We start from the raw sequence: 17,135 nt of genomic DNA, 5'->3' as shown, positions 1-17,135 counted from the left end.
TTTGGAACCATACCTAGCCCAGCTTCATGACGTTCAACAATTTTTTCAGTTGGAAAAGGAGTGGTAAAATCAGCTTTGCGTGATATGTACAAATTCCCCTAACCTCCAGGCAGCGTCCTTGAATCCAACTGCGTTTTTCCCCTAAAATTTGTGCTCCCATACAGCCGTTTGCAATGGGTCGCTCTCCACCTTTTCTATCCTTCATCGCGACTGGACTGAGCTTCACAAATGCCGCTTTGTATGATGAGGCCGTCAAAACCAGGTATGGTCTTATACAAGGCTACCCAGCTTTTAACACCGGGCCCAGTGCATCTGATCTCCAGCACTGGAAAGACATTGCGGTATGGAAAGGCATTCCATACGCAGCCACGACCGGTGGGAACAATCGCTTTAAAGCCCCGCAGTCTGCGACATCATGGAATTCTACCCTGCACGCCAAGGACTTTGGAAACGTGTGTCCTCAAACGTTCCGAATGGTGCCCACCGACTACACTGTTTCTGAGGATTGTCTGAGCCTGAATATCTGGAGCGCCGCAAAATCGACTGATGCCAAACTGCCCGTAGTTATGTGGAGCTACCCAGCTATGTCAACCGCTCGCGATCCGCTCTTTGACGGTGCAGGAATGGCAGACAAAGGCGTAGTTTTTGTCAGCTACAACTACCGTAACGGCGTGTTTGGTTGGCTTGGGCATCCCTGGCTCTCAGCAGAAATGGAAACAACGCATGGCACTAATAGTTCTGGTAATTGGGCAATTCTGGACCAAACAGCGGCTTTGAAGTGGATCGTCGAGAATATCTCAGCATTCGGTGGAGATCCTGAGCACATCACCGTGTTGGGTCAATCTGCAGGATCGGCAGCATCCTACCACATTGTCAACAACCCTTTGACAAAAGACCTCATCGTCGGCGCCATCATCGAGTCTGGTGTCCGTTACCCCAAGGATCCGTTATCTGCAAGTCTTGCCGAGAACTACCGCACTCTTGACACGGCGTTGGAAACTGGCGAGAGCTACGTAGCTGACCTCAATGTTACATCCCTCCAGCAGCTTCGCGATCTCGACTATACCACGTTCACGCAAGGAGACGACTTCGGAGCAGTCTTGGACCATTACGTTATACCAGATACTTACATGAACACCCTACTTCGAGGTGCGGCTAACGATGTACCTATATTGACCGGAAACACCCGAGACGAGAGTGGTGCCACATACGGGCTCAACATCTCCCTCGCCACCTACTTGTCGAACATGAATGCTACGTTTGGCGATTGGACCGACCAGTTCTTGCAAGTTTACAGTGCCAATGATAGCGCATCAGCTTCGGCAGCCTACAACCGACAATGGTCAGACAGGTCGGCAATTGGCACCTGGCTCTGGTCGCGACTGTGGGGCACATCATCCGTACAGCCAGTTTACAACTACTTCTGGGACCATGCGCCGCCTGGGCAGTCTCAGGGGGCATACCATGAATCTGAGATCAACTATGTGCTCAATAATCTGTATGGCACCGCCCTCCCTTGGACGGCCGAGGACTACCAGATCGCGAAGACTATGAATGCTTATTGGGTCAACTTTATCAAGACTGGTAATCCAAATGGACCTGGACTTACTAGCTGGCCCGCGAGTGGCTCCAACAGTAGGACCGTTCAAGAAGTCGGTGGTGGTTGGGGCCAGATTTCTCTGGCGCAGTCTGCTTCCGCAATTGGTCTACTTGAATCATGGTTTGCTGCCCTGGACACTGTGTATTGATCATGGCGGACATGGAGCTTTAGCTAGATGAGCGCAAGTTTCTCATTACCATCTGTTTTTGTTCCTGCTTGACCAGTCGAGATTTGAGCCATCTGGATAGAGGGCAACGATCGGCTGACATACAGAATGCATGTACCTTTCAGATTTGTCTCTTTTTCTGCATTTACCGCAATGTATGTAGCCTTCTCAGCCGGCAACAGATTTTCAGACACTCATTTGTGACATGCACGCCGTTTGGACACAAGAGTGGGGAAATTATGACATAGGCACGCTTCATCGTGCATTCATTTCGGATTGTCAGTAACGTGAGAGTCCTTTCTGAAAGTCTCAACGTATCCGACGCTAAGCGTAGACGTTGTTGCACACGTCGATCATGGTGGGGACGCTGAGCTCGTTTGCAGTGAAACATCATGGAACATCCAAGTAATAACTACAGCTTTCAATCCCTCCCCCACCTATAACTTGGCAAAAACAGTCGGCACACTTCCGCCCATCTCCACAAGCGTGCTCTTATTCCGCACCCAAGCCTCTAACCCCTTCTTGCCGTTCTCCACACCCACACCACTCTGCTTCCACCCTCCCACGCTCATCTCAGCCGGACTCTCGCCCCATGTGTTGACCCAGGTGATGCCAGCTTCAAGTTGAGCAATGACTTTATGCGCGAGATTAAGATCCTTGGTGAAGACCCCTGCCGCGAGACCGACGTCGGTAGCGTTTGCACGCTCGACGACTTCCTCAACAGTCTTGTACGTGAGGATAGACATGACGGGACCGAAGATCTCTTCGCGCACAATCTTCATGTCATCGGTGCAGTTTGTGAAGACGGTGGGTTGGACCCAGTAGCCGTTGTGGTAGGCCTTGTCGCTGTGCGAAGAGACCCAAGAAGGTGTTTCTGGACCGCCACAGAGCAGCTTCGCTTTGTCGTTGTCGCGGCCGTGCTTGATGTACTGAATCACCTTGTCGTAGTGTGGCTTGGATACCAAGGGGCCGAAGTTTGTGGCTGGGTCGTGCAGGTCGCCGGGGCGGATGTATTGCATCTTCTCCAGCAACCTCTTCTCGAACTCGGATTTGATGCTTTCGGGAATGAAGACGCGGGTGCCGTTGGTGCAGACTTGACCTGTGGAGAAGAAGTTGGCGAGCATGGCGCCGTCGACGGCTTGGTCTACGTCGGCGTCGGGGAGGATTACGCAGGCGGACTTGCCGCCTAGCTCCATCGTCACGTACTTCATCTCGCCCGATGCGCTGCCTGCGACTTTCTTGCCGGTCGAGACTTGTCCGGTGAAGCTGACTTTGGCAATGCTAGAGTGCTTGGTGAGGTATGCGCCCACTTCGCCGCCACCCTGGACGACATTGAAGACGCCGGGCGGCACACCAGCTTCGGCGTAGATATCCGCCAGAACAGTCGAGTGCAGTGGAGTGAACTCTGATGGCTTGTAGACCATGCAGTTACCTGCCGCCAGACAGGGCGCTGACTTCCATAATGCAATCTGAATAGGGTAGTTCCATGCGCCAATTCCTGCACATACGCCCAGCGAGTTCTTGGTCGTGTAGACCCACGCGTCTGGTCGCAGTTGTGCCGTCTCGCCGTTCATGCCACCGCCTCCAACGAGGTTCGCAAAGTACTCGAGCACATCGGCGCCCGTCACCACGTCGACGGTGGACGTCTCGGAGAAGGGTTTGCCCGTGTCGCTGGTTTCGATGCGTGCGAGCTCGTCATTGCGCGCGCGCAGGAGGGAGACGGCTCGTTGAAGGATGCGCGCGCGCTCGATTGGGGGCGTTGAGGACCAGGAGGGAAAGGCGCGTTGTGCCGAGGCAATGGCAGCGTCGATGCCGGCGTTTGAGGTGGTGTGGATGTTTGCGACAGGCTGGGCGGTCGCGGGGTCGATGGTCTGGAAGATTGAGGTGGAAGAGGCAGACTGGAGCTTGCCGTCGTAGTAGGCTGATCGGGGCGCATATGGGAGAGACATGGTGAGGGTGGCTTGTTGGCGCAATGGATGAGCTAGATATCTGGGTAGGGCGCTTCTGGTGATGATGTGATGCTGCACGAGTCTGGTCACAATGGGCGACATGCACCGGTAGAATCTTTATGCACAATTGGATCTGCAGTCTGTCAGCCAAGGGCTCAAAGACTGGCGCGGTGATGTAACCTCGACTAACATTTGTATACAGCAATAGCAGTGGGGGGAGGGAGCCGTGATGCAGCTGTTGCGCCTCGTTTTCCTTTAACGGCTCTGCAATCTTTCGGAGTATCGCCGACGAGATGCGTCAGCCGATAAGAGCAAGGTGCAGGATCAAGATTGTTTCACTCGCTTTCACGCGGAATGGCCTCTCTCTTGTCGACGCTGGTGTCTGGCATAAAAAAGGTGGTCCGATGGCTGCCGCGCTCACCGCCCGGATATCGGGGAAGGTGCGGCATGGGCGGACAGGGATCGCCTGCTCGGAATCTGCAGCCCAGCGGGGTCGTACTAGCGCCAACGCGCCCATCACATCATCGGAGTCTTTTACGACGCCTTTTTTTCTCTTGACCTGGGGTCGCGAGCGACACCACATCGTCGCAACCGTGGCATCAGTCTTCTAGAAGGCATCAATCCATCAATCACGTTCACGCCCTGCGCATAGCGTACAGTGCAACCATAGTTCGGCTTCTCGCCAATCTTTCCTCGCTTCACTCTCGCAACGTCGCTGACGTACTGGAGCGCCGGTTGAGCACGTGCAAGCGCTTGGTCCAACCGCGCAAACGGGCCTATTTAGCACAGTCTTATCTGGAAGGCCAACTACATATCCTGCAGCGGCCACACGACTCTCAGCCCGTACACCAACCTCCCGTACAGCTCAACTTTTTGCTTGTCCGACCTTCTGCCGACCGCCCGATCGCGACCCCCGGCCCGTCTAGACAACATCGTCCCCAAGAGCGATAGTCCGGTATAGATATATAAGCTTGCCTCTTACGTGAAACAGCCCTTCTCCAGCAGAATTGTATTCTCGAGTATAGTCTCGCCACCACCCCAAGCCACAACACCCATACGCAACTACACAATGGTTTTCGAGACCGTGACCTCCATCCCCAAGGATGCCGAGTATGACTTTGTCATTGTCGGAGGAGGCACAGCTGGCTGTGTCATTGCCTCGCGACTCACAGAGTACTTGCCCAACAAGAAGGTCCTCTTGATTGAGGCCGGCCCAAGCGACTTCATGGACGACCGTGTATTGCTGCTCAAGGACTGGCTCAACCTCCTTGGAGGCGAGCTCGACTACGACTACGGCACCACCGAACAGCCCAACGGCAACTCTCACATCCGTCACTCACGTGCAAAGGTCCTTGGTGGCTGTTCATCACACAACACTCTCATTTCCTTCAGGCCGTTCGAGTACGACTGCAAGAGGTGGGAAGCTCAAGGCTGCAAGGGCTGGAGCTTCAAGACCTTCATGCGCGTGCTTGACAACCTGCGCAACACTGTTCAGCCCGTGCACGAGAAGCACCGGAACCAGCTCTGCCTCGACTGGATCGACTCGTGCTCAACCGCCATGGATATCCCCGTGATCCACGACTTTAACCACGAAATCAAGACAAAGGGCGCCCTCAAGCCCTCGGTCGGTTTCTTCTCAGTCTCATATAACCCCGACGACGGCCGACGAAGCAGCGCTAGTGTTGCCTACATTCACCCTATCCTCCGTGGCGAGGAGAAGCGCGACAACCTGACTGTCCTCACCAACGCGTGGGTCAGCAAGGTCAACGTCAACGGCGACAAGGTCACCGGCATCGACATCACATTCCAATCCGGCGAAAAGCGTACCCTCAACCCCAAGTGCGAGACAATTCTCTGCGCTGGCGCCGTCGATACCCCTCGTCTAATGCTCCTCTCTGGTCTTGGCCCCAAGCAACAGCTCTCCGACCTCGGTATCCCCGTTGTGAAGGATATCCCTGGTGTTGGTGAGAACCTGCTTGACCACCCCGAGAGCATCATCCTTTGGGAGCTCAACAAGCCCGTACCTGCGAACCAGACCACCATGGACTCTGACGCTGGTATCTTCCTCCGCCGCGAGGTGCCCAATGCAGCGGGCGGTGACGGCGACATTGCTGATATCATGATGCACTGCTACCAAATCCCCTTCTGCCTAAACACTGCTCGGTAGGTTCTTTCGAATGCAACCCCCATCGCCTTGGCATTAAAAACTAACGTGTTCATCAGCATGGGTTACGACTCTCCCATCGATGCCTTCTGCATGACTCCCAACATCCCCCGTCCCCGCTCCCGCGGCCGCATCTACCTCACCTCATCCGACCCCACTGTCAAACCCGCCCTCGACTTCCGCTACTTCACCGACCCCGAAGGCTACGACGCCGCCACCATCGTCGCCGGTCTCAAAGCCGCCCGTGAAATCGCAAAGCAAGCCCCCTTCTCCAACTGGATCAAGCGCGAAGTCGCTCCCGGACCGAATGTCAACACGGACGAGGAGCTGTCCGAGTACGGTCGCCGCGTCGCACACACTGTGTACCACCCTGCTGGTACCACCAAGATGGGTGATGTGAACAAGGACGACATGGCCGTTGTGGATCCCGAACTCAAGATTAGAGGTCTGCAAGGTGTCAGAATCGCGGATGCGGGATGTTTCCCTGAGATGCCGACTATCAACCCCATGTTGACTGTACTTGGTATCGGTGAGCGTGCGGCTGAGCTGATTGCGCAAGAATGGGGCTGGAAGGGTCTGCAGAAGGAGAGGTTGTAAGCGAGAGCGTAAAATTTTGTGTGCGAGGATTTGGTAAGATTAGATGTGTAAGTTTTCTATTACATGATGAAGTGAAACCGCCTATGAAGCGGATAGATGTCCCGATGCGACAAGGATTTAGTACCCAATGCAACAGATACCCCCATTTGCAGCTATGTGCCCATTCTCGGAAACCAGTTACGGGATGGTTTGTTTCATTCTTGTGAAAGGCATTGTGGTTTCGTGAGTTTTGCTGGTGAGTAGCGGAATATATTGCGAAAGCTACCCAAATGCATCAGACACTTGGTTGTCGTGATCAATCTTCGATCAGATTATGTGAGTGAACGATATACAGGGAGGGTATGTGGAGATGAATATGGGCTGTTGTGGGAGACTTTTAAGCTTGGTATGCCTCGGTTCCCCCACACCATGATCGGCATGCTTAAATGCATGTAAGCACCCGCACTTGAGTATTGTTCTCCACGCCATGCTGATTTGTTGGCATGTCACACGTAGGATTGGTGTTACATGTCCCAACTATAACATATCCACCATCTCCCATCTCAGCAACGTGGCTCGCCGTCTATCTACATGCATATCCCCAACATCTACAGATGATCGTTCTTGTTGGCAAGATCAAACACATTCGCTAAGCTAATTCTTTCGTCTGAATTTTCCACCTCTCTCTCTGTTCGACTGGGAACTTAAGATGTACGAAGAACGTTCAAGAGACATCATCTTGGACGATCTAATAGAGTGTCCGTTTGGCGAAGTGAGAAAAGGAAAAGACAAGAAAAGGAAAAGACAAGAAAAGGAAAAGGAAGGTTGCAAGGCGCTAGATAATGCGCACACCATTCGTGATGGAAAAATCAGATCGTTACATCTATCTATCCGCCCGATATCAGGTCTGGGTTTTCGTATCAAACTCCTTCTTACGTCACGGTCAATGTGTATGTCACACTGTCGCACTTGCCGTTGATGATTGTCCTATCACTGCTTGTTGCCAACTGTAGTAATCCTCTCCACGTGCCGCCATGCTGCATGTTGAAGCAGGCTTGGTTAATATTGTGAGTTTGCATAAACTCCAATGCTCGAGCGACGGCGTCATTCATCGTCTTGGTCTCGGCTGTAGTGTCGCAGTTCTTGCCTGTTGTTGCCGCATGGTACTGATAGTTGACACTTGAGCAACCACGTCAGTAGCCATCAAAGAATGTAGAGAGGAAGAGTAAAGTGTCGAAATTTTGGACATGGGTCTGAGATGGAGAGGCAAGACATACCCGTCGACTGTGCCGGATATCACGCCACAGGTGTTGGCTTCGCTCTGCGCCTTCATCAAGTTCGAAACGTACGTGGCAATTGCATTTACGTTGAGCGCCACCATGGAGCCTGCACCGAGGATGGCTACCTGTTCTTCGATGGTAAGACGTTTGTCGAGACTGTCACTACGGCAGCTTGTCAGCAAGGTGAATGAGAGACGGCGTACAGGTTCTGATGCAACAAGAATTTAAGATTGAGGGTGTTTCATTCGCCGTACCTGTCGTGAGATTTCTCGCTCAATACTGGCACCGCCTCCCGCTCTGGAAGGTGGATAGCCACTGCATTGTAGCTGAGGCATAGGGCAGTAGCAGCAGCAATTGCGAAGAGACGCATGATGGGCAGGAGAACGGGGTCGGTGGTGGAACTATGATAAAGTGTATGAGCGCAGCAGAAATGCGATTGTCAAATTATGGAGGTGTTGTACGAAACCTGGGGTGTCTGCTACCGGCTATATATACATTTCATATTTCGAATCGCCCCGACTATCGAGATAACTCATACTCAAGTATGGATTGAACCGATGCACGCCTGAGGCTATGGTAGTCAACTGCCCGCTCTCGTGGTACACCTGACAAGTTCATCGGCCGGAAATCATGTCCAAGGCTTACGATAGGGCCGCAGCATACCTGAGAGACGTAACATGCGTGTCTCCCAAGTCAGTAGACTGATTCGATCTTACCTGAGAACTTGCACATACTAGATCGGTCCTGTTGCTCTACTTCGCCGTCTATCAGGCGTTCGATCTCTAGTCTGTGCAAAGGGCCGAATTAGCCTGCCTAACCAACTTTACCACCCTTGTTTCAGACACTCTAGCCTTGACAAAGTTTCAAGCTTTTGAGATTAACGTCTTTTCACATCGATCATCTACATCAGTGTGGCTTAGGCGTCCATTCTTAGTTTGTTCTTGATAGCCGCACGGGGCTGTGAGTACAAGGCGTTCCGTCTTCGGTCCGTATACTACCCATGCTGTTGCTCCGACCGACTCTCCGACTCTTGGACCAAAATCTCATGGATCGGCATAAGCTTTGTGGCTGGCGCTTAGTTTTGTACTGTAACACTCGATTGTGTTCACTCATCATTCTTTAGGCGCCCAGCATCCATCACTGCCGGTTTGTCGAATCGACTCTACTACATGGATTCACGTCGCCGTCTATCAAAACCACCTTCTTGACTCTTCCTCAAGGCCACCAGTCCTTTGGAGGCCCTATCGAGCTCAGATCAACGAGGCATAATCGTCGTTCAAAGCTTGAACTTTCTGAGAACGGGAGGTAAACCGCGGGCCTTCTGTAGATCTTGTGTTGTATCTATCTACTTATATAAAACAATTGTAGCACCTGAAAATATTTCCTTCCACCAGATCAATAGTTCTTCCCAACCCATATATCACGCAACTGTAAAAATCTTTGTCAACACTCTTGTCCCAATACATTTCACTTATTCAAGATGCGCTTCAAGCTCGTTCACATCCTCTGCTTGCTCGGAACTGCCGAGGCACTCGCTATCGGTTATTACGAGAAGCGGCATAGCAGTGGCGAGGAGTAAGTTGCTGCTCTTCCCACAACGTATAGTAGTCATTGCAACTCGCTAATCAGAAAAGCTTCAGATACGGACTGGGCAGAGACATCGCTGCCCCCCTAGAGGCTCGCCGAGACATTGAACTTGCGGCCGGCTTTGTGAGTCAAGGCGCGACCGCCACTCTCGCCATCGTTTCCATCGCCAACTACCTTGCTGTATACATCAAAGGCCAATCCGATGTCAACAGCTGCTCGGTAATTTCTGGAAATGTTGACGGCGCTGCTTGGCAATACTACGCGACAACGTCTGGCCCGAAATGCGACACTACCTCTGAGACGAAGACGATTGAGAACGCTGTGGAGCGCGAGCTCAAGTGGATGCAGGAGAATGGGTACGACTCGGCGTGCTTCAAGATGGATCATGGGGGTACGTGGGAGGGACATCTCAAGATTGCGTTTAACGGCAAGCCAATCGCCTCGGACACGCAATGTAATTCGTTGAAGTACATTGATCTATGATCTCCAACTGGCGGAGCGAAGGTATATGACAAACGAAGATATAGATGACTATCGGGAATATGAATATCTCTTCGTTATTGTCCTTCCATTTTACTCCCGCACGCGATGTATACGACTTCAGTCTCTACGTTTCTACGGCTCTTGGTGGTGGAGATACGAACTTTGGTTTCAATCCATGTCTGTATACACCGATGCTCTTCCAGCTAGGTTGAAGCTTCGCGAGGAATCCCAAGGTCAAGCTAGCCGAGAAGAAACGTGCGTTCTTTGCCATTCTTCTTCCAGTAGGTCCCGTCACCATATTTCAGAAGCAGATTACCGTACGTGAAGTCTAGAGGAAAGATCCGGCCCTGCTTCTCTCGGGCATAGATACTGCGATGAGACCAATGCAAATTGAAACATCCAACGCGCTCGTGATGTGTGCTGTACTGTCGCATGATGAGTATTTGTGACTCTTGCTCGCATCTCCAAGTCTTTTGAGTAAGTGTCCTGCGTCGCACGGCAACAGCACAAGGCAGTGTACAGCTGCTTCGTGGCATATTGTCGGCATCCCAAAACGGCAGAACAAAGAGGTCGAGGTTGGAGGCATACGGAACCCTCACATAGAATCCGCTGGGTATACTGGGCTCGTGGTCGAGATATTCAAAGGCTAGCATTACCACAGTGGTATTCAGTCTGAGGTATCTCTCTTGTGTTGGTTTATGTGCGCGATGCCCTTCTGATAATTTCCCGAAAGCGTCAGAAAGATGCCTGAATCCTCCATCATGCCAGACTTCGAGCGAGCAGCCGGATGTAATCGTGGTTTGGTAGTCGAGATAGTCAATCTGCCCTCTCCGCCCAAGAGGCGACCAACTGGGAAACCCTTTACGCCGGGAACAAGGTAAATCGTGACACCAGTTCAGAGCTATGTATTTACTAGATGTTTCTGAGGAGTTCGACCGTTGGATGATTACCCCCTCAGTATGATCGACACCTTCAAGCGTCCCAAGCGCGCCGATGATAGCATTAAGTGCATCTTCTTCGTACGTAAGGTTGCGCTCAGAGAACTGGCGCATCATGTGATTTGCGCGATTCCAAGGGTCCATTTTACTAGGTAACGAGACAGAGAGCTCACTTGCAATCGACACACCTTCTTGGTTCCCATCTTGGAGGAACTCGTCGCAGATATACTCGATCCCGTGATCTACAAAGAAGAATCGTCTTTTCGAGAGGTAACCTTCCTGCAACGTCCATGCTCGAGATAACCATGTGGAAGCCGAGACCGAATCTGTGACCGACCTAGGGACGCTGACCAGACACAAACTCTCAGTGACAGGGCAGACCTCAGGATAGCGGAACGTTTTACTTATTCCTGGTAGACCATACGTCGCATCTCTGCCGGCCGCTGCGATGAGCGTAATCTGGGCCGAAGAGTATATGGCTCCCATCTGATTGATTTGACGGTGTTGATCTTCACCGTCATGTTGGTCAATGCACTGCTTGATCAGCCTTTGTCTATCAAGTCATACAAGAACAACGTACGTATCTATCTACCCATAGATATCGATATCCAAGCATCTTGGTAACTTTGATACTATCTTTTACAGTGTGAGGAAGTATATCAGGGAGTGTTGGGAATTGTGGTTTGTCGATCGGCTTTGCTTTCACTGTAGGTTGACCCCAAACATAAGAGAGTGCGACGAACTGACAACTTTCTGGAGCCAAGAAGACGGACATATCGTAGCAATCGATGACTTTCAAACTTTTTAAACCATTGCTTGGCTGTGGTCTACACTTTGTATGGGTTGATACGCATTTTCGGATCCGGTCCTTTACTTCCGAAGTTTCGACAAATCCTTTGGAAGCGATGAAAGGCGGATTGTCCCAAGTTGCTTCATTGACGAAATAGGCTTCGTCTTTGTGCAAGACTTTCAGGGACGATGGCATCCAGTCCTTGTCATCTTTGCCTCCAAACTCAATGTAACCTCGGTTACGTGATCTTTTTGTGGGATAAGAAAGGGTAGTCCTTTCCCAAAGCAGGCGTGTCTCATCTATGCTTGGTATACGTAAAGACCAGACGTCGTAATTTGGTAGATGGGAATTGAAGATTCGGCAGCTTGGACAGCCAGATTGTCGTAAATCCCCTCGTGTTTTTGTCATCTTCAACATGCTAAATGTTCTCCCATTCTTTGCAATGTGCATAACGGTCCACGGTACGCTAGAGCAACGCACGCACAGGTCGTGGGATTCCAGATGTAATTGCGGCTCCCAGAAGCCGCCTCTTAAGATTTTCATGCCCTGCGCAACATGAGATTCCATGTCCTGCTTCCTGAAGACCATTGATCGACTCCAGGAGACATGAACAAGCTGTTCTTCGTGTGGCGAGATGAGAACGGACTTCGTAAAGAATCTGGAATTCGTGTTTCCAACGAATTGTTGCGACAAGAAGTGCTGAATGTAGCGGGAACGTCAAAGAGCAGCGCAATGTCTGAGACAGGGGAGTCTCGAGCGGTCGTCGCTGATAGCTTGTGGATCGAGATAGATATTTTGTAACGGAAGGCTGAACTTTGGGAAATCCAGGCAGTAGCCTGGCTTGACCTCTTATGAGCATTGTTGCAAGCTGGCGCTAACCAGTAGCGATTGCGGCTGAGCAAATAACCAGTTGGTACTGCACGAACGCTGTGTGCTCCACCAGTTGACGTGTATTGGTGTAACCGCAGGCACTGTGAGGGCCATGAAAGAGCGACAGAGCGAAATAAGCCTAGAGAATCGCGTGCTTAGACGGAATTCATACGCAGACATCTGAGTGTACTCGCTACTCAAAAGTCGCCCCTTTGATAAGCACGTTGAAGCTGTAGAGGATTTCCTTGTGCTCGGCGGAGAGTGCGGGGTCTCGGAAAGTACCCACCCACACCGTCCAGGGTCCCGGTCCAAGCTCAATTTAACTAAGCAATGATGCTGGCACAGTTCTGGCGACATGCAAGACATGTTTACGATATATCACGATTCGATGTGTGTTGATGGCATTCCCCTACTATCATGATCAGGTCTACCGTGATCAAGTTAGAGTGTCAAAAGGTCGATATAGGTAGCGTCGCACCACGAAACAATACGCGCCGTTGCAATGCAACATTCACTCAAAACACAAGGTCAAAGTAGTCTTGGACCCGCGGGCAAGCAAAGCTCTTCTTCAGGATGTCCAGTGCATCACGGCATGTGCGATAAGCCCTTGATAAGCATAGGATGCATATGAAGCATGGCGGCTAAAGGCTTGTCCACTTTGTCGTGCACGGGCTGCTGCCTGACGCTAGCCTGTGGTGTGATAACATAAACGACATTAAGTAGAGCTGTACCCCAAGAGCAGCAGAAAGCATCTCCGTCTCCTACGGATGCGCACGTGCTACAACGTACCGATTGACGCTGATTAGGAGCAGTGAGGGCAGGGCCTTGCGAAGGCCAATGCCAAACCAAAGCCGTGTGCACAATGGATTGGATAGGTTGACACGAAAGTCGCGCAGGTCACAATGGCAGCAGAACTAGACTGCGTGCACGCTTTCGCGCGGCGAGTCGACTGTCAGAGCGAGTACGGGATCCGTCGAAATCAAATGTCTCCCAGGAACGATCCACTCGTGTTTCTGGTGTGCTGATGATGATAACGACAAGCTCGCGCTTGTTCATCCAAGTGCATCGTGGCTAAGCACATGCTTAAGCACTTCGCGCCCCCATTTGCCTGAGCATCGCATCCAGGCGCATCTTACCAAGTGCCACTTATCGCGCAATTATATTGGACTAGTTCACTAGCATCCATAGCTGCCATGCGCTGAATGCCTCATCAAGAAGCAGTGTTTTGAGTTGGTCGCGACTCGTGGAGGTATGCGCGGCTGTTGGGATGGTAGCTACATCCAAAGCCCTGCCTGAGGCGGACGATCGCTTTGTTGTTCGCTCGTTCGTGAGTCTTTGTTTGGTGGACGGATCCGTGAGAGCGATGTTCGTGAGATTCGATCAACGGAATCTAGGGACGTGAGGTGGTGTAGCCCTTCGTCGCAGGCCGGTTTCGATGTCGTGGACTGGGAACATAGGGGATATGAAGGACTGCCAACGCCCAGCAGCTTCCTGATCACGAATGCATAACCAGCGAGTATATATGCGAACGTCAGACCTGGTGTCGCTGACTCCTGATAGTGTGCTCGGCGGTGTCGGAGAGTGGTGGAGGTCGAAGCCCTACAGCAAACCGACCCAGCATTTGTGCACGTAATGACGCCCGACGCTAGCTTGAAGTGGCACACGTTCCGCCTTGCCAACCATTTCTTCGGGAACGCTTTAGTGCTGAATGCGACCAACCTCTACCCTCGCGCTTCTCATCGATATTGTTTCGCCACAGATTATCGCCCTTTTTCACATAGAGGCGTTCTCTGTTCGTCGTTATGTTGAACGCTGTTATAATCACTCAGCACGTCAAAGCACAAATCTCATCACTGTCGCGACAACCGCTAGGCAATAGTAACACCTGAAAGCGACATTAGCTCCTCTTATGGTCAACTCAGCGTTCACCTCGAGCAGACCCCTTCGGATTTGTGGGACGCTCTCACCTCCACAGATTAGATCATTGGCGCGGGTAGCGGCATCGTCGCTAGCAAACGATAATGGAGAATCCTCGCTAACTGCTGCCTTGCGCCACGCTTTGCTGCAAGGGGTATCACGTAAGGCAACCACCCAAGAGGAAGCGTGCCTAATGTTTCTTCCTCCCGCAGTCAATTGTCTCACGAACAATCTTGTGCACGCTGCCATCTCTTCGGGAGTTTGTCGACGCTACGCTCGTCGACCAACACTCACCTTCTTGCTGAAGGCGTTCTTCGGAACCTGCTCGACGAACTGAACATGACGTAGTACCTCGACGTCACACTTGCGCCCACATCTCAACATGCTAGCGGGCTCGCGCCGCTTCCCGCGAAGTTCCAACCATTCTACGAACGGGCGCACGATCGGGTGTTCACCAAAAACTTCCTGGAACCATCACAAATGGCTCCGTTTACTATGCGCTTTGGTTGGCATAGCCATCTGTATTAATATCTTCGTCCTGTTCAACTGGACTTACGTCGAAACCTTACCAAGCGATATTCTGGGGAAACAAGCTTTTCACCCCAAGCCTTTCGTGTCCACAGCGCATGGCTTTGAGTCGCAAACCGACAGTGAACCTGACTTCTGGACATGGGACACAAAGACCCAGTTCAAGACCAGAGAAAGTGTTGGCCAGCAGGGTGGCGTCGCAGACGAATGCGCTCTCTTTCCGGTGCACCTTCTCTCGAAGATTCAGGTCGTCCTAAAGACTGGAGCAGCAGATGATGTGTCGCGGACTGATGCGCAGCTTTCGACGGTCATAAAATGCATCTCCAACATCCTGATCGTTTCAGACGGAAATCACACCTACGGTGGTGACCACCAAGCTATCGACACTCTCGCGAATCTGCCGCCGGACACGTACTTGAAGCCTGAGGATTACGTCGTCTACGAGGCGCAAAGGAATGCAAGCCAAGAGGGCAGGAAGCTGCAGCAGGGTCATAAAGGCTGGGTGATTGACAAGTACAAGTTCTTGCCGGAAGTGGAGAAGGCGATTGAGCGCAACAATGCGGCCGAGTGGTACGTGTTTCTTGAAAGCGATACGTACATGTTTTGGGACAACGTCTTCCGTCTTCTAGAGAACTACAATAGCTCAGTGCCTTACTACTTCGGATCGCCATCGCCTGGCAGAAAGTACCAATCTGGACCGGATCCTGAGAACGAAGGGCAGGTGTGGTTTGCATACGGAGGCGCTGGCTTCATACTCTCCACGGCCGCTGCGCACCGATTGGTGGATCGTCCAAGCAACAGGATCGGCCTCAAGGGCCCTCAGCTCGCTATCGAATACATGGAAGATATCAGAGCCGATTGCTGTGGCGACAGTATACTGGGATGGGCTCTGCACGACAAAGCTGGAATAAGTATCGGTGGTCTCTGGCCCATGTTCAGCCCTCATCGGCTCGAAAACATCCCGTTCGGCAAAGACTACTGGTGCGAACCTGTCATCAGCCTACACAAGACTCACCCATTCCTCTATAAAGACCTTTGGTCCTGGGAGAACGAACGAAGATCAGTCAGTGAGCACCCCGTGCTCTATCGTGATCTACTTTTCTCTTTTCACGGAAACTTCTCTCAGCGCGAGGACTGGGATGCAGCATTCGACGCAGGCTTTCAGCTGCCTGATAATTCCACAGTACACACGAGCCTCGATGCTTGCAGAACCAGGTGTTTTCAACATGACGACTGTATGCAGTACACCTGGCACGGCCGGCACTGCTATTACGCGAGGGCGTTGTACATTGGTAATGCGAAACAGCCAGATGGCCATCACGACCCAGAAGATAGGAAGTACATCAGTGGTTGGGACATCACGAAGATACAAACTCGAAGCTTTGAGAGAACCTGCGAAGAGGGAGCGCATTGGGTGAAACCAAGCATCGACAGAAAGTATTGAACGCATGAGGTGTCGGATCCGTGACCCACAATGGGTAGGATGCTGGAAGCATAACACATAAACAACTCTGATTAATTCTCCTATACACTCAGATCTCCGTCGTGCAAATAGTTCGCTCCTGGCCGAGGTTCAGTAACATTCAAGTAGCGCGATTCAGAGGCACGCTCACGTCGGGCACAAGAATCCATCTGATGACCACCATACTCTGTCCACCAAGGCCAGGCCAACTTTGGGACATTGGTTTGCTTATCGAGGTCAATACAACCAATCAGGCAAGAGGAATCTTGACCAAGGCGGCGTTCGTAAAGTTCTCGCAGTCTACATGCATCGACGGTTGTTCGTTGAGAAATTGTTCTATGGCGTTCAATTGCATGTGATTTGTTACATTTCCGTTCATGCCCTATAGCAAGCCCACTTGTCCCATCAACCAGAGCACCAAGCATAAACACCGGGACCATACTGCCTCGTGCACGCCGCAGGAGTGTTCACATCGAGAACGAAGGGATAGTATTGAACGCCACAACGCCAGTCATTGCATGTGTCTCCTACCCGGAGATCTATGGCTCCGGTATTGTACTGATCCCTACAGGCCCGAGACATGTCGATGCCGCCGAGCCGCTCGCCAGCTGCTACAGCAGCAGCGGAGGGTGCAACGAGGGCTGCTGGAGCAGCGACTCCTGGCACAGCCAGGAGACCGAGGCCAATGATTGCGGTGAGGATAGTGGTATGGGCGACCATATCGATGGGTGTCTCGGTGAAGCTAAGTCAGCATAGAAAAGGAGGAAGAGAGGTGCTTATGTGTCATAGACTGCACTAAGAAGGGCACATTGTGACTATTACACA

General features: G+C 51.8%; 7 protein-coding genes across 7 annotated transcripts; 4 read left to right on the top strand and 3 right to left on the bottom strand.

Annotated features, from left to right (window-relative positions):
• Nucleotides 1–173: 173 nt before the first annotated feature.
• Nucleotides 174–1,748, top strand: AA0111_g11595 (hypothetical protein; the record flags this gene model as incomplete). Its single annotated transcript, XM_028645478.1, has 1 exon — nt 174–1,748. The coding sequence occupies one exon, from the start codon at nt 174–176 to the stop codon at nt 1,746–1,748; it is 1,575 nt and encodes a 524-aa protein (XP_028500823.1).
• Nucleotides 1,749–2,203: 455 nt separating this feature from the next.
• On the bottom strand, nt 2,204–3,715 carry AA0111_g11594 (NAD/NADP-dependent betaine aldehyde dehydrogenase; the record flags this gene model as incomplete). The annotated part of the gene is made up of 1 exon (XM_028645477.1): nt 2,204–3,715. The coding sequence occupies one exon, from the start codon at nt 3,713–3,715 to the stop codon at nt 2,204–2,206; it is 1,512 nt and encodes a 503-aa protein (XP_028500824.1).
• Nucleotides 3,716–4,784: 1,069 nt separating this feature from the next.
• On the top strand, nt 4,785–6,476 carry AA0111_g11593 (Choline oxidase; the record flags this gene model as incomplete). Its single annotated transcript, XM_028645476.1, has 2 exons — nt 4,785–5,878; nt 5,939–6,476. 2 exons carry the CDS (start codon nt 4,785–4,787, stop codon nt 6,474–6,476), a joined length of 1,632 nt encoding a protein of 543 aa, XP_028500818.1.
• A 911-nt stretch (nt 6,477–7,387) lies between these two features.
• Nucleotides 7,388–8,105, bottom strand: AA0111_g11592 (hypothetical protein; the record flags this gene model as incomplete). The annotated part of the gene is made up of 3 exons (XM_028645475.1): nt 7,388–7,634; nt 7,733–7,897; nt 7,990–8,105. 3 exons carry the CDS (start codon nt 8,103–8,105, stop codon nt 7,388–7,390), a joined length of 528 nt encoding a protein of 175 aa, XP_028500819.1.
• A 1,110-nt stretch (nt 8,106–9,215) lies between these two features.
• Nucleotides 9,216–9,805, top strand: AA0111_g11591 (hypothetical protein; the record flags this gene model as incomplete). Its single annotated transcript, XM_028645474.1, has 2 exons — nt 9,216–9,310; nt 9,370–9,805. The coding sequence occupies 2 exons, from the start codon at nt 9,216–9,218 to the stop codon at nt 9,803–9,805; spliced, it is 531 nt and encodes a 176-aa protein (XP_028500820.1).
• A 4,897-nt stretch (nt 9,806–14,702) lies between these two features.
• AA0111_g11590 (hypothetical protein) lies at nt 14,703–16,292 on the top strand (the record flags this gene model as incomplete). The annotated part of the gene is made up of 1 exon (XM_028645473.1): nt 14,703–16,292. One exon carries the CDS (start codon nt 14,703–14,705, stop codon nt 16,290–16,292), a length of 1,590 nt encoding a protein of 529 aa, XP_028500821.1.
• A 423-nt stretch (nt 16,293–16,715) lies between these two features.
• On the bottom strand, nt 16,716–17,030 carry AA0111_g11589 (hypothetical protein; the record flags this gene model as incomplete). The annotated part of the gene is made up of 1 exon (XM_028645471.1): nt 16,716–17,030. One exon carries the CDS (start codon nt 17,028–17,030, stop codon nt 16,716–16,718), a length of 315 nt encoding a protein of 104 aa, XP_028500794.1.
• Between the last annotated feature and the right edge of the window lie 105 nt (nt 17,031–17,135).

This window comes from Alternaria arborescens (assembly GCF_004154835.1).
Source record: "Alternaria arborescens strain FERA 675 chromosome Unknown contig_53, whole genome shotgun sequence".
Taxonomy (NCBI): Eukaryota; Fungi; Ascomycota; class Dothideomycetes; order Pleosporales; family Pleosporaceae; genus Alternaria; species Alternaria arborescens.
The sequence above is the reverse complement of the archived record's forward strand: the minus strand, read 5'-3'. Positions and strand labels throughout refer to the sequence as shown.